The sequence below is a fragment of the Denticeps clupeoides genome, chromosome 2, assembly GCF_900700375.1.
Source record: "Denticeps clupeoides chromosome 2, fDenClu1.1, whole genome shotgun sequence".
In the NCBI taxonomy this organism is placed as follows: Eukaryota; Metazoa; Chordata; class Actinopteri; order Clupeiformes; family Denticipitidae; genus Denticeps; species Denticeps clupeoides.
This window is the reverse complement of record NC_041708.1, coordinates 434565-447695: the sequence shown is the minus strand read 5'-3', so window position 1 is coordinate 447695 and position 13131 is coordinate 434565. Positions and strand designations below refer to the sequence as shown.

Genomic DNA, 13131 nt, shown 5'->3' with positions numbered 1-13131 from the left:
GCCTGCGTGACGTCATCTCCGTCCCAACATCAAAACAGGAAGTGCGCGACGGCAGGCTGCGGTGAGCGCTTTCCCGTCATTATTAAATGTGTAAAACGCAGGCGCTCGTATTGTGCGTGCGAATCATTCTTGAACGGTTGTAAGATGCTGCCAGGTGTGAATGTCGTGTTTGTAAAAAGACAGGCCAAAGCTAATGCTGAGACGAAGGACACATCATAACATTTTTTCTACCAACGGTGCAGAGTAGCAGTCATCTACGTTTATAGAAGGGTCTGTATAGAGCAGTCGTTTTATAAATGTCGCGGTTTTTCTTCTGCAGGCTAACACGATGTCATTTCCACGACAGTGTTCTCTCACTTTTAAATGAAGCTGTTTGTTTTATCATCAAAGCCACCATGAAGTTCAAAAACCACAACTATTCCATTTTTGTTCATTAATTTGTTAATAATTGTTATAAATGGACGCGGGCACCCTGTTATTTATTCATTCATTCCTGAATTTGTTAGCTTCTACCGTCCTTGTATTTTGCTCTTTTTGAAGTTGACTTTATTGTCATTTCAGCTATATTTATGTTAGACGGTACATAGTGAAGTTTCTCCGGAACCTGGTGGTACATGGAACATCTGAAAGATTAGACACAGTTATATACTGATATAAAGTACAAACAGGGGACACGGGCAGTGCAAGAGTAACATTTAACATAAAAACATATAGGCAACAAAGAGACAGACCGCACTAAACAGGTGAAACGAATAATAAATGTGCAAAATAAAATAGTGCAAATACTGCTGTGCGAAATGGAACGGTGCATTAATAGATAATATAACAGACAGATAATATTACAATATAACAGTGGAAGTGTGTGTGAGTGTGTCAGTCCAGAGTGGAAAGTCCCTGAAGCTGTTGCAGTCTGGCAGTGAGGGCCCGAACGGTACCTTTTCCCGGATGGTAGGAGGGTGAAGAGTGCGTGTGAGGGGTGTGTAGAGTCCTTCCCAACGCTGGTGGCTTTCCGGATGCATTATGCATATCTGTGTGTCCTTTTATGCCTGTACAGCACTTTGGTGCAGTGGAACTGCTGTTAAAGTGCCTTGACGTGACTTGACCCTAGCGGATTTGATCCGATATCTGTGTCTGTGTGCTTCAGTGGTTTATCCAGCGATGGAGGCTTCCAAGTCCTCCAGCACCACCATGCAAGTGAGCTTCGTGTGTCAGCGCTGCAGCCAGCCCCTCAAGCTGGACACCTCGTTTAATGTGCTGGACAAGGTCACCATTCAGGAGCTCATCGGTACGATTAAACCTTCTGCCGTCGGAGGTACGAGCGCTGTTTTGGATTATTTCTCACTGGAACTGTTTTGATATTTATTCAGCGCCGCTGGTCACCATAACGCCAACCAAACAGACAGGGAGCAGTGAAGGGGAATGTGGAGAGGTGAGTAAGTTCAAATTTTTCATTAAATCTGCCTCTCAGCATCGGCAGAAATATTTTGACTGTTTTGCTTGCTCTCAGCAGGAGACATTTGTGGAGAACAAACCCGATGGCATAGCAAGAAAATACATTCCCCCCGCACGGTAACACACCGAGACCTGCAGCCCCAATATTATTAACAGAACAGAATTATAAAGGTGTCATAAACGCTTCAACTAGTTAAATACTGCACAATGCATCTTATATTCATGTCCTGCAGGATGATGTCCACTGAAAGTGCCAACAGTTTCACTCTGATCGGGGAGGCATCAGACGGGGGAACCATGGAAAACCTGAGTCGCAGGTTAAAGGTCAGAGGAGTATAGTTTGAATTAATTTACCTGTTCTGTTTTTTATGTTCGATATTTTAAACAGACATTTGCAACACTGCCTGCTTTTTTTCAAATTAGCTGAAATAAGTTAGCTTCCAAATTTGGAGAAGAAATCATGAGAGAGAGAAAAAACAACCATTGCTCATGGAAAACGTTTGGTAGAATTTCACCTTATAAACTATGGCTACGCTGTAAACATTATTAAACGTCCCATGACTTGTTGTCGCCTAATTCTGTATCTGAAGTCTCTTGGTGCAGAATTACAGCCACTCTGATCCAGTCCCACTATGAGATTTCCCAGGAAGTGCCGTTTCGGTGTCTGTAGCTTTAAATGAGGAGGAGAGAGGCCTATAGAATTTGAGGGGACATTCGGGGGAAATTACATCATCAACACCGTCCACCAACCACAATGTTTGGCGCAGACAGGAAGTCGCGTCGGCGATTTTTGAGAAAAAATTAAATGACCCCGCTGGTTCTTCGGACTCTTGCTTGACTGAACAAAAAAAATAAATTTGTGCTCATTTTTACATCCAAACACCGGGGAAAAAGCATGAGAAGCGGGAGGTAACTTTTCCCCTTATGACGTCATAAGGGGACAAATTCCAGATCCGACCGTCTGAACCGCCGCTCTCTGAACGGTGAAGCAGAATAACCAAACACACTTTACACCGATCGCCATTTCTAGCCACTGCAGGACCACCGGCAGGTTCGGGGAATTCGTATTAATGTTAAATTTTCATGATGGGGGACCTTTAATCATTCTTCTATGTAGTTGTAACTAGTTCATCTTCTGATAACCTGATTTAACAAATAATCTCTTCTTTTCATTACTATTAGGTGACGAGCGATTTGTTTGACATCATGTCAGGACAGACGGACGTGGACCACCCTCTGTGTGAGGAGTGCACAGACACCCTGCTGGACCATTTAGACACACAGCTCAACATCACCGAGAACGAGTGTCAGAACTACAAGTCAGTGACCATTTGAGTTCTTTTTTTCAGGCCAACTTTGCTGCTGCAATAATTACAGTGGTGAGCAGAGCCTGTCTCATGATTGACAGGAGCTGTCTGGAGCTGCTGTCCGACATGCGGGAGGAAGAGGAGGACACGCTGCTGGCGGAGCTGCAGCAGCTGACGGAGGAAGAGGAGTCGCTCATCCAGGCGCTGGAGGCCATCGAGGACCAGCGGGAGGCCGTGGCCAAAGACCTGTCCGAGGCGCGGAGCCACACCCAGCAGCTGGACATGGAGGAGCTGCAGTGCGTGACTTGGGGACCGGCTTTCTCCACGGGCCGCCGCGGAATTATGGGAGATTGAGATTGAGGTTGTTGCTTGTTGCGCAGGTACCAGAAGGAGTACAGCGAGTTTAAAAGGCAGCAGTTGGAGCTGGATGACGAGCTGAAGAGTGTGGACAACCAGATGCGCTACTGTCAGATCCAGCTGGACCGGCTGAAGAAGACCAACGTCTTCAACGCCACCTTCCACATCTGGTAAAGACTCGCCGTTCGTAGGCTGTGCAGAGGTAACTGCCCCGCCTTCATTCATAACCTCTGTGCCCCAGGCACAGCGGCCAGTTCGGGACGATCAACAACTTCCGCCTGGGACGGCTGCCCAGCGTCCCTGTGGACTGGAACGAGATCAACGCTGCCTGGGGCCAGACGGTCCTGCTGCTGCACGCTCTCGCTAACAAGATGGGCCTTCGCTTCCAGAGGTACGTCTCCATGTCCTCAACAGGAGCAAGCGCCTTTTAGCAGGTGCTGGTTGCGCAATGGTCACGTTATTTTGCAATGTGCTTCTCCGCAGGTACCGTCTGGTGCCATACGGCAACCATTCCTACCTGGAGTCACTGACCGATAAATCCAAGGTGAGATTTGTGTTTCGATTCCAGTTCTCATGGTGACTATTATGAATCCCTGTCACATCTCGGTACAGATGTGGCCTAGCAGCACATCACACCGGACACCGCTCCTCTAAACTTAATTTTATTTTAAAGCATTTACCAGACCCCCTTATCCAGAGCGACTTAGTCAGTAGTTACAGGGACAGTCCCCCTGGAGACACTCTGGGTTAAGTGTCCTGCTCGGGGACACGATGGTAGTAATTGGGGTTTGAACCTGGGACTTCTGGTTCATAGTCGAGTGTGTTACCCACCAGGCCACTACCAGCCTACTCAACCCTGCCAGTTCATCAGTTATTCGGTTCATCGTATTTCTGGTTTAATTTGTCCTGTAACGTGAACTGAGGCTGGACGTGGTCTCCTCTGCAGGAGCTGCCCCTCTACTGCTCTGGAGGCCTCCGCTTCTTCTGGGATAACAAGTTTGACCACGCCATGGTGGCCTTCCTGGACTGCGTGCAGCAGTTCAAGGAGGAGGTGGAGAAGGGAGACACGGGCTTCTGCCTGCCCTACAGGTAGAGGACGCCCGTCCTGGCCATTTCAGGCGGCGGCTCGCGTCTTCGCGCTGGTAACGCGTCTACTCCCTGCTCCCTTTATTCAGGATGGACGTGGACAAGGGGAAGATCGAGGACACGGGCGGCAGCGGCGGCTCCTACTCCATTAAAACCCAGTTCAACTCCGAGGAGCAGTGGACTAAAGCGCTCAAGTTCATGCTCACCAACCTGAAATGGGGCCTGGCGTGGGTCTCCTCCCAGTTCTACAACCGGTAGACGGGCCGTCCAAAATCCACAGACTTCCACGGACCCGGCCGAGAAATCGGAATCGATCTCCGGCGGTTCTGCAAATGAATCGTTGTTGTTTGCTGTTCTTAAATGACAGCCATTTATTTCATGGTGTGATATTTAAATGAACAACACACACACACCTTCTGTATAAAGCATGATGGTATTACCGCACTGTGTAAAATACATATTCTATTCTAGTTTTAGGAATATGCTGTACAGCAAGCGTTGGAATTCCGAGATCCATATTTGGTCTGTGCCCAGGCAAATACATGGAAGCCGCATCGGAGAATGTTCTGGTGTTTTTACTTTGTTCCTCCTCACACTAAGGATTCTACAGCGTGGCAGGAGGTGGCCGTTAAAATAGTCAATATTTTCATGATAACAGCGGATCATAGGTTAAAAAAAAAAAAAAAGATTATTCTCTTTCTTCAGGGGTGGCCTAGCGGGTACGGGAGTGGACCCGTGATCGGAAGGTTGCCGGTTCGAATCCCCACACGCTGCTCCCCGGCTGCCCACTAAGGGTAATTGTTAAATACAGAGGACACGTTTCACCGTGTGCAAGAGAAATTATGATGTCATGACTTCAAGACAACAAGTGAAGTGCAAGATCAGTAAAAATGTCACCAGCACTGCGTCTGCTATAGTGCCTAGCATATAGTGATGGTGAACCCTGGGAAGACATGAGAAGGTCATGCCGCCGGTACCAGTAGCTGACTTTTAAGTGTAAATGGGGAGAGGGAAAAAAAAAAAAAAAAAAAGGACTAGAGGGGACTATTTATTTTTTTAATAAATCACATGTACAAAATTCCATCCAGGTCCAGTTCTCCTTAAAAAAAAAAAATCTCCACATAAAAAACTGGGCCTTAAACTTTGGTCGTCTGTAAACAGACCAACTTCCACCCATCACAACCCTAGTTAGACATTTTCCAGCCTCGTAACATCTGGTGCCGTGGAGCGGGTGGGGCATCTGTTCTTGTAAACGTCACATTTCTTATTAGTCAAAGAGGCTTCTTCCTTCAGGCCTCTTCCATTTGTACAAAAATAAGCTCGGAAAAGTAAAAAGTGGCTGGAGGTTCCACAGGAAGTCCCATTTGCTTGGGGAACCGCTCTCTGAATCCTGCGGCACCCCTCGGGAGGAGAGATGTCTTACGCGTCCTGGACCAGGTCGGCTGCGCGCTATTCAGTTCGAAGCGCTGCTGTTGTAGGAGCTGGACGTGGAGGGTGCAGGAGGCGCCGGTGGGGGCGGAGCAGCGATGGACTTGCGTATGTGGGGCAGCAGGAAGGGGTCGCTGGCCAGCTGGTGCACGCCGATCCGGTCCTCCTTCCTGTAGGCCAGACAGCGTCGGATGAACGCCTGGAACGAAAAGGAGAGCACGATGGAGAAAGTAGAAAACCGACTGCTCTGGTTCCCGTGCCGTGCTGTCCGAACCAGGCACAAAATTTGCTGGACTAGTAGCGGCAACCTATGACGTTGCCGCTACAGTGGTGGCCTAGCGGGGGGCAGTGGTGTTCTAGCGGTTAAGGAAGCGGCCCCGTAGTCAGAAGGTTGCCGGTTCAAATCCCGACCCGCCAAGGTACCACTGAGGTGCCACTGAGCAAAGCACCGTCCCCACACACTGCTCCCCGGGCGCCTGTCATGGCCGCCCACTGCTCACTCAGGGTGATGGGTTAAATGCAGAGGACAAATTTCACTGTGTGCACCGTGTGCTGTGCTGCTGTGTATCACATGTGACAATCACTTCACTTTACGTCACCAGCGGTGGGCAGAGCGATGGCGGCGAGTCAAGTCCAGTGACAACAGACCAAATTGTCAATAAAAAAATTAAATTTGCTAAAAAAAATTTGCTAAATTGCTAAAAAAAATTAAAAAGACAACAGTGACAAAATAAGGGGCGAATGTGGCAGCGGTGGAGGTCATGGACTCAGGGCTGGGATTTCTGTTTAGTGGGCGTGGCCTGTGACATATCGTCATGCCGCTCGTGCCGAGCTGTCTAGTGTAAACGTGGACCTGCAGAGCACCAGTAGAGTGGAAATCAGGTCCAAGAGAGAACATTCTAATATTATTCGTCACGTACACAGTCATACACTGTATGATATACAGTGAAATGTTTTTAAATCGCTGTCTGGTGGAGCATAGTCATTATACAACATAACTATGTGGTCTTTTCATTTGAAAGTGAAGTGATTGTAATTATGAGACACTGCAGCACAGCACACGGTGACACTGTGAAACACGTCCTCTGTATTTAACGGTCACCCTTGGTGAGCAGTGTGTGAGGACGGGACCTTCACCAAGGGGACCTCAGTGACCAGGATTCGAACCGACGACCTTCTGATTACGGGGCCACTTCCTTAACCGCCAGGCCACCGCTGCCCCCCCCCAAAAGAAAATCTGAATCGGCAGCAGCGATCCAGCCACATCTGGGGTTAAACTCTACCTTTGCCTCGGGGGAGACGCCAGGCTTGGCAGGAAACTGCACCTCCGTGGCTTTCAGAATGGTGTTCTCCTGCAAAATGTCCTGCTGTGACTGGTTGTGTCCGAAAGGCTGCCAGGAGAAAAACGATGAGAAAAAAGGCAAAGCGGAGGCCCAGCCGGTTCCAAAAAGCCGCCGCTTACCTTACGACCATACAGACTCTGGTAAAAGATGACGCCGACTGACCACACGTCCACTTTGTTGGAGATTTTGGGTGGCTCCTTCCCCACCACAAAGCATTCTGGGGGCAGATACCTACGCATAAAGGTTACGAGAGTGAAGATAGTGCCGGCTTTGTATGGTGGAACGTGGTTTATTACCAGTAGGTTCCGGCTCCCTGCGACGTTAACTCCATGCCGTCCACGGAGTTGTAACTGTCGTCGTCCATTATCTTGGACAGGCCGAAGTCGGTGATTTTAATCTCCCCGCACGCCGTGCCGTTCACCAGCAGGATGTTACCTGGTGGGCAGGAGAGGAACGGACCATGAAGGGTAACCTGGTAAGTCCGGAACGGAGCCGAACCCTTCTCGAGGCCGAGACCGGACCTGGTTTGAGGTCGTAGTGGATGATCGGCGGGCGAATCTCGTTGAGGTACTTGAGTGCGTTGACAATCTGCATGACGATGGACCGGGCCTCCTTCTCGGACATCAGCTTGTGTTGTTTCAGGTAGAAGTCCAGATCGTTCCCCTCACAGTACTCCAGAACCGTACAGAAGCTGCAGGCGGGAGGTTAGAACTGAAAACACCGGTTCAGACTGTCGATTGTCCAACAGGAAGATGTTACGTACGAGTCGGTGTCCAGTGAGAAGTAGTCGTAGAGTTTCACGATTCTGGGATGGTCTAGCTCTTTGTGGATTCGGTACTCTCTGCATGCGTGTCTACAAGAAGAAAGTGGGTTTTCTTGGTCAACATAGTCCAGTTCCTTCCCACGGTAAGGTAGGAACTGGCAAAAGCTGAGGATAGAAGGTTCTCCTCCAAGATGAGGCCATTTTCTGACCAAATGCACAAAAAAAATATATACACACACACACACACACACACACCATTCCGATTGTATGGCCGGATGCTCGCATTGAGTGGGAAAGGGTGTGGAAAATGGTCAGGAGAGATGGACTCACTTGTGGTAATTTTCCTTCTTCTCATCCCTCCAGTTCTTGTTGAGCTGGTGGATTTTAACAGCGACATATCTCTGCTCGGTGAGGTCGAAGGCCTGGATTACAACAGTTACAAGCAGTCAAACTACACACACTGCAACAGTGGCGCTTCGGTTATTAATTAAAACACTCATTTAAGAACGGAATCTTCAAAGCTTCATCCGAAAAATACGTGACTGTAGGTGAAAGATCTATCAAACTGGTGTATGGGACAATGATTAAATAGGCCGCCACCTTGTACACTTCACTGAATCCTCCTCGCCCCAGTAAGTGAAGAAGCAGGTAGCGCTCATTTAGCGTTGGGTGATCTTTGAATCTAGAGCAAGTGCAAAGAAAAAAAAAAAAAAAAAAAAAGTTAAAAGTTGGATAATTTTTAACATGCAATTGGAACAACCTAAATTCAACTGCTAAACAGAATGCTGCTATCAAATTATTTAACATTAATACGAGTTCCTCTAGCCTGTCTCTGGTCCTGCGGTGGCTAGAAATGGTGATGGGTGTAAAGAATTTTAACGGGTGTAACGGTCAGATCTGGAATTTGTCCCCTTATGACGTCAAAAGGGGAAAGGTTACCTTTGAAATGAAACAGAATTATATAAAACACACAATCTACAGTCGCCTTATTGACCCAAATATGAGTATTGACATACTGCGAGTTGTCCTCGTTGTGGATCCTCTTCAGTTCTCTGATGTGAAGGTTTCTCACTCGCTCCAACCGTTCCAACTCCGCCTGGATTTCCGCTTCCTCCTAAAAACGATAAATTACTTTAAGGCCACAATCATCTAGCCAGTCAGTTGATTTCTGAGCCAAATTTTCACTTGTGCGATAAAATTCCTTGAGTGCGGCTAAATAGCACCTTGATAGTACATCATGTACGCCCTCCAGACCAGGCCACAACAATCGGCCGGTCGCGAGAACATCGAACCCGTCCGAAATTTGTGAAATGTCACCCGGTCCTGAGGCTACAGGAACAGTGTATTACCCGCCAGCAACGTTACCTTCTTAAGGTACCCGAGCCTCAACTTGAAAATCTCCTCCTGCTCGTGATACTCCGCTAGCGACAGCGCTTCGCTCTCCACGCCGTTGCTTTTGCTCTTGCGCTTGATGGGTTCGATGCTGGGGGGCGGAGCCTGCGCCACTGACGGCGGCTTCCTCTTCCCGAGCAGCTTCCTCTGCCTCTCAATGTCCTCCCGCTCGGAGTTGATCCTCTCCTGCTGTCTGATGGGGGGGGACATGTCGGTTTTTAACCCATATGTTTCCAACCTTCTGCAGAGAATTACTGAGGTAGTTGAAGACCCGTACTTGATCAGGTTCTGGAAGGCGTAGCCATCAGTCCACTGTTCTGTAAATGAGGCTCCGTGTCGGACTGTAGTGAAATGGCCCAAACGAAGGCGGTCCTGCATGCTTTTGTCTCTACAGGCCATTTTCTCCTGCTTAGACTTTAGAAAACACACACAAGGAAAATGAATTAATAAAAAAAAAAAAAAAAAAATACAAAACACACGAAATACAGAAATGACCGGCAGCACTTTCTTAATGGAAGGGGACCAAAGAAAACCGACGTTATCAGCTTCACCGACGAGCCTTTCTGAACGTCAAAGCCCACCTTTTCGATGAGGAGCTTCTTGCTCATGGTCACACACTTATTGAGCCGCTCCTTAAACCGCTCCAGCATCTTCTGCTGCTCGTCGATCTGCCGCCTCAAGTCACAGTTCACCTGGACACAAATTCAAGCACTGCATCGTAAATATATCGGCATGGTTCAAACGCCTTGCTCTGAGATAATCAACCGTTTTACGTGAAATTGCCATTAACTGCAGCGTTTTACGTAAAAAAGGCCCACCCGCAGCAAGTCGTCGATTCTCCCCTCCTTCTTCTCCAAATCAGAGCTCTTGTTGTTCTCCAGAGCTGCAATCTTCTCCGCCGTCAGGTCAGTCTGGCGGGGGAAAATGAGAAGGCGGCGACGGTGAAGACGTGTCGACCTTCGTACCGCTGCCCGGCGTCCGGCCCCGCCCGGCTCACCTGGGAGGCTCTGTGTGCCGCGTGGAGGGGCTGGGGCTTCATGCAGCAGCTGGAATGGTCAGTGTTGGCCGCGCCCAACGACGAGGGGCTTCCCTGCTGCACCTTAAACAGAGAGGGGAACTGAGAGCCGTGCGAAACGCCCACCGTTTACGGATTTCTACCGCTGCCTTACAATACAATCATTGTTGCTGGATGTTTGGAGGAGACGTGAACGACTGTCAAGTAGTTTGAGAGTAAAAGGATGGATGTAAAAAACGAACAGAACGAGAAGCCACACGTGCCACACGCTCACCGGCATCGGCGGATTAGACAGAGAGTGTTGTGGGGAAGAGCGAACCAGAGGCGGGACACCCCGTGCAGGACTGGTGCCAGGGCCACTGCCACCAGCAAACTGACAAAAAAAGGAAAAGAAAGAAAGAAAGAAAGAAAGAAAGAAAGAAAGAGAGTGCAAGAGAGAGAGAGCTCTCACCGACAACCAAGCATGCAGAGCAGTGAAATAAAGAGAGACGACAAAACCCGGACTCACCTCAAAATAATCGCTGATCTTGTGTCCTCTGCCGGCTCCTTTACCTGAAAAGGCGGATGGAGGGATGGAGGGAGGGAAGAAAGAACCTGAGCAAATCCAACTGGACGAAAAACCGGACGAGAATTTCAAACGGCTCACGCGTGTCCACGTACCATCGTAAGGATCTCCTTTCCTCTTCCGTGTTCTCTGGTCATTATTTTTCTTCTCCGGCGTCTGCAAACGCGTGAAGCAAGTGTTACGGGTCCCCAAGGTAACCCTACCCTGCTCACCCGTCTCCAACCTCACACCAGGGGTCTTACTTACAAAACTTCGCATGGAACTCATACTAAAAGTGTACATGCCATCAAATACGATCGACGTGCGCACACAATATATAAAACCACACTCTACCTGGGATTGTTTGCACGTAGACGTGCTTGGCGATGCCGATCTCCAAATACTGACCTCAAGTTCTTTGTCGCTCAACGACCCAGCGCTGCATAGGCTTTGGTTTGAAGACTCGTTATGTCCTGGACCCTACAGAGCGGACACACGAGAAAAGGCGAAAAATCCAGGGCGCGTTTAGTGGCGGACGAGGGTGTACCCACGGGTGCTTTCGGCGTATTTCGACACCATCCACTCACCTTGGCCACGCCAACCCCGGTGAAGCGAGCTTCCAGCAGCTCCTGGCGCCGAGGGTCCAGGCTATGCAGCTCTTCCATCATCTCTACGAAGAACCATCAACACTGGGAGGGGGGCAGAGAAAAACACCACCAACCTTCTGTACGGTCACAGTTTATCTGGGCTGAAAAAGTCGGGTTGTGTTTTCTGACGTGGCACATTAATACAACTGATGAATCAAATGTCCCTGAACACACTTTCTAACCAACCCAAAGAACATAATTCACGCACGGCTACGTCATCCCTGTTGCACTTAGTACATAAAGAAAATCTACCAACAGTCTCCCGTCAACTTTCCACGATCGACTTTTGCAACTGTTCGCAAGGAAAAGCAACCAAAGTAACGCAAGACTCACCTTCGGCAAAGTTAGCGGGCTGCTCTTAAACGAGCAAACGGCACAACAAAGGCGAAATGTATATACATATATCTACGTATGCAAATACATAAACGTGCATTCGAATTTCTGTAGTTCTTTCAATGCATCTGATGAGCAAAATGGCCAACGAGACTCGAATTAACACAAAAGCAGCGCTCGCCGACTAGCCGTCATCCAGACCCTCACCGCCGCCCGGCCAAGCGCCGACTCGACCCCCGACGTCCGATCGCGTCGAGTCGGGGAGGCGAGTTGCCGCGTCGAGTCCAACCGCAACGAACCAGGCGGACGAACTTGGTCACGTTTGGGCCCGTCGGCCGAAACGCGGGCGGCTAAGCTAGACGCTAACGCCGCCGCGGACGCCCAGCGAGCCGCAGCGAGTCGCGCCGGCGTGGGCACCGGGCTCCGCGGGACCCGTCCGGCGGGTTCGCGGGCAGGGACTCCCGTGGAAATAAAACCCCGTCGGCGGGACGGCTAGCGCGTTAGCCGGCTGGCTAGCTAGTTAGCGCGGGCTAACGTCGCCTCACGACCCGACGCGAGTTTAAACAGACGCCGTTCGGAGCGAATAAAACACGGAATGCTGTAAATAAAGAGGGAATCTGAGTGGGTCAAACGTCCGTGGAGGGTGGCGTTCATTTGGGAATCGGGTGCTTTTCTGAGGCGGGAGTAAAAAAAAATACTGCTAATAGTAATATTAAAAAAAAAAAAACAACTTCAGTTTACCTGCACCGCTGCTTATTTTTTATATTTTTTTGGGGGACTGTTTGGTATGTCGGGCTTCTGGGGGAAAGCGGCGGCCATGCGGGCCTTGACCAGTCGCCCGCACTCGTTCTCCACGGTGCGGGGACGTGAATCGGAGCGTGTTCCGCGGCACTCGGCGGTGTGAAAGTGGACGTTCTTCCCCCTCCCGACACCCAGCGATCCGTTTTACTTACTTACTTCAATCCCCATACGTTCATTTAAATGCCCCCTAATGTGGAATGGCGTCAAAAATGAGTCGCTTTTACACAAGACACACAAGTTATACGCTGGCTATTCACAACAATAACGGAGTTTGCATGCTTACTCTTAATGGTTTTCATAGTTCCTTCCAACACAAGTGCAGACAATACGCGATATTACCTTTTTCATTATGTAACAGTCAGCTGCGGGTGTGTACCTTTATCCCCTCGGGGCTCGCCGTAGCGGCCGAAGTGGATGCTGCAAAGCAGGGGCTTAAATTCTCACCTCGCCGCTGTTAACAGCTCGTTATTATAACAGTTCATATTAATACGACAGCGGAGGCCTGAACACAGGCGAGCAATTCGTGTCAGAAATGAAGCTACCTTTGCTCTAGTAACGTTTTTTTGTCCACAAGCAGGATACTGAGCTCAGGCCTGTATGAATAAACACCAATCCGGACAACAGACAGTGTCTAATTTGCGAAAGAGTGAAATATAGACTGTT

At 49.2% G+C, this 13131-nt stretch overlaps 2 protein-coding genes across 11 annotated transcripts; one reads left to right on the top strand and one right to left on the bottom strand.

Moving 5' to 3' along the window:
• Window positions 1-26: 26 nt before the first annotated feature.
• LOC114775416 (beclin-1-like) lies at window positions 27-4764 on the top strand. Of its 3 annotated transcripts, none has more exons than XM_028966542.1 (12): window positions 27-61; window positions 1145-1285; window positions 1368-1429; window positions 1511-1569; window positions 1686-1776; window positions 2635-2771; window positions 2861-3055; window positions 3140-3286; window positions 3358-3507; window positions 3600-3660; window positions 4063-4205; window positions 4292-4764. In XM_028966542.1, exons 2-12 carry the CDS (start codon window positions 1159-1161, stop codon window positions 4458-4460), a joined length of 1341 nt encoding a protein of 446 aa, XP_028822375.1. In that variant the 5' UTR covers window positions 27-61; window positions 1145-1158; the 3' UTR covers window positions 4461-4764. The 3 variants fall into 3 exon arrangements, with proteins under 3 accessions (XP_028822375.1, XP_028822373.1, XP_028822374.1); XM_028966540.1 differs by having other exon boundaries at window positions 1508-1569; XM_028966541.1 differs by lacking the exon at window positions 27-61 and adding an exon at window positions 69-270 and having other exon boundaries at window positions 1508-1569.
• Window positions 4765-5316: 552 nt separating this feature from the next.
• LOC114779034 (serine/threonine-protein kinase tousled-like 2) lies at window positions 5317-12940 on the bottom strand. 8 transcript variants are annotated; one of them, XM_028967257.1, is made up of 20 exons: window positions 12808-12940; window positions 11275-11376; window positions 11096-11167; window positions 10804-10864; window positions 10652-10695; window positions 10418-10516; window positions 10126-10227; window positions 9947-10039; window positions 9710-9820; window positions 9406-9542; window positions 9102-9321; window positions 8753-8850; window positions 8337-8418; window positions 8067-8158; window positions 7737-7826; window positions 7495-7664; window positions 7270-7408; window positions 7093-7204; window positions 6914-7021; window positions 5317-5829 (listed from the first exon to the last, which is right to left on the bottom strand). In XM_028967257.1, the coding sequence occupies exons 2-20, from the start codon at window positions 11353-11355 to the stop codon at window positions 5656-5658; spliced, it is 2085 nt and encodes a 694-aa protein (XP_028823090.1). In that variant the 5' UTR covers window positions 11356-11376; window positions 12808-12940; the 3' UTR covers window positions 5317-5655. The 8 variants fall into 8 exon arrangements, with proteins under 8 accessions (XP_028823090.1, XP_028823111.1, XP_028823074.1 ...); XM_028967278.1 differs by having other exon boundaries at window positions 12845-12935; XM_028967241.1 differs by having other exon boundaries at window positions 12752-12886.
• Window positions 12941-13131: the final 191 nt, after the last annotated feature.

What these genes read in the sequence shown, in the direction of transcription:
- LOC114775416 (XM_028966540.1), top strand. Translation starts at nt 1,159, where the DNA reads ATGGAGGCTTCCAAGTCCTCCAGCACCACCATGCAAGTGAGCTTCGTG. An exon ending in AACGCCACCTTCCACATCTG is followed by an intron (nt 3,287 to 3,357) that starts GTAAAGACTCGC and finishes TCTGTGCCCCAG; the next exon opens with GCACAGCGGCCAGTTCGGGA. An exon ending in ATGGGCCTTCGCTTCCAGAG is followed by an intron (nt 3,508 to 3,599) that starts GTACGTCTCCAT and finishes GCTTCTCCGCAG; the next exon opens with GTACCGTCTGGTGCCATACG.
- LOC114779034 (XM_028967257.1), bottom strand. Translation starts at nt 11,355, where the DNA reads ATGATGGAAGAGCTGCATAGCCTGGACCCTCGGCGCCAGGAGCTGCTG. An exon ending in CCGGGGTTGGCGTGGCCAAG is followed by an intron (nt 11,168 to 11,274) that starts GTGAGTGGATGG and finishes TCCGCTCTGTAG; the next exon opens with GGTCCAGGACATAACGAGTC. An exon ending in GAAAGGAGATCCTTACGATG is followed by an intron (nt 10,696 to 10,803) that starts GTACGTGGACAC and finishes CCGCCTTTTCAG; the next exon opens with GTAAAGGAGCCGGCAGAGGA.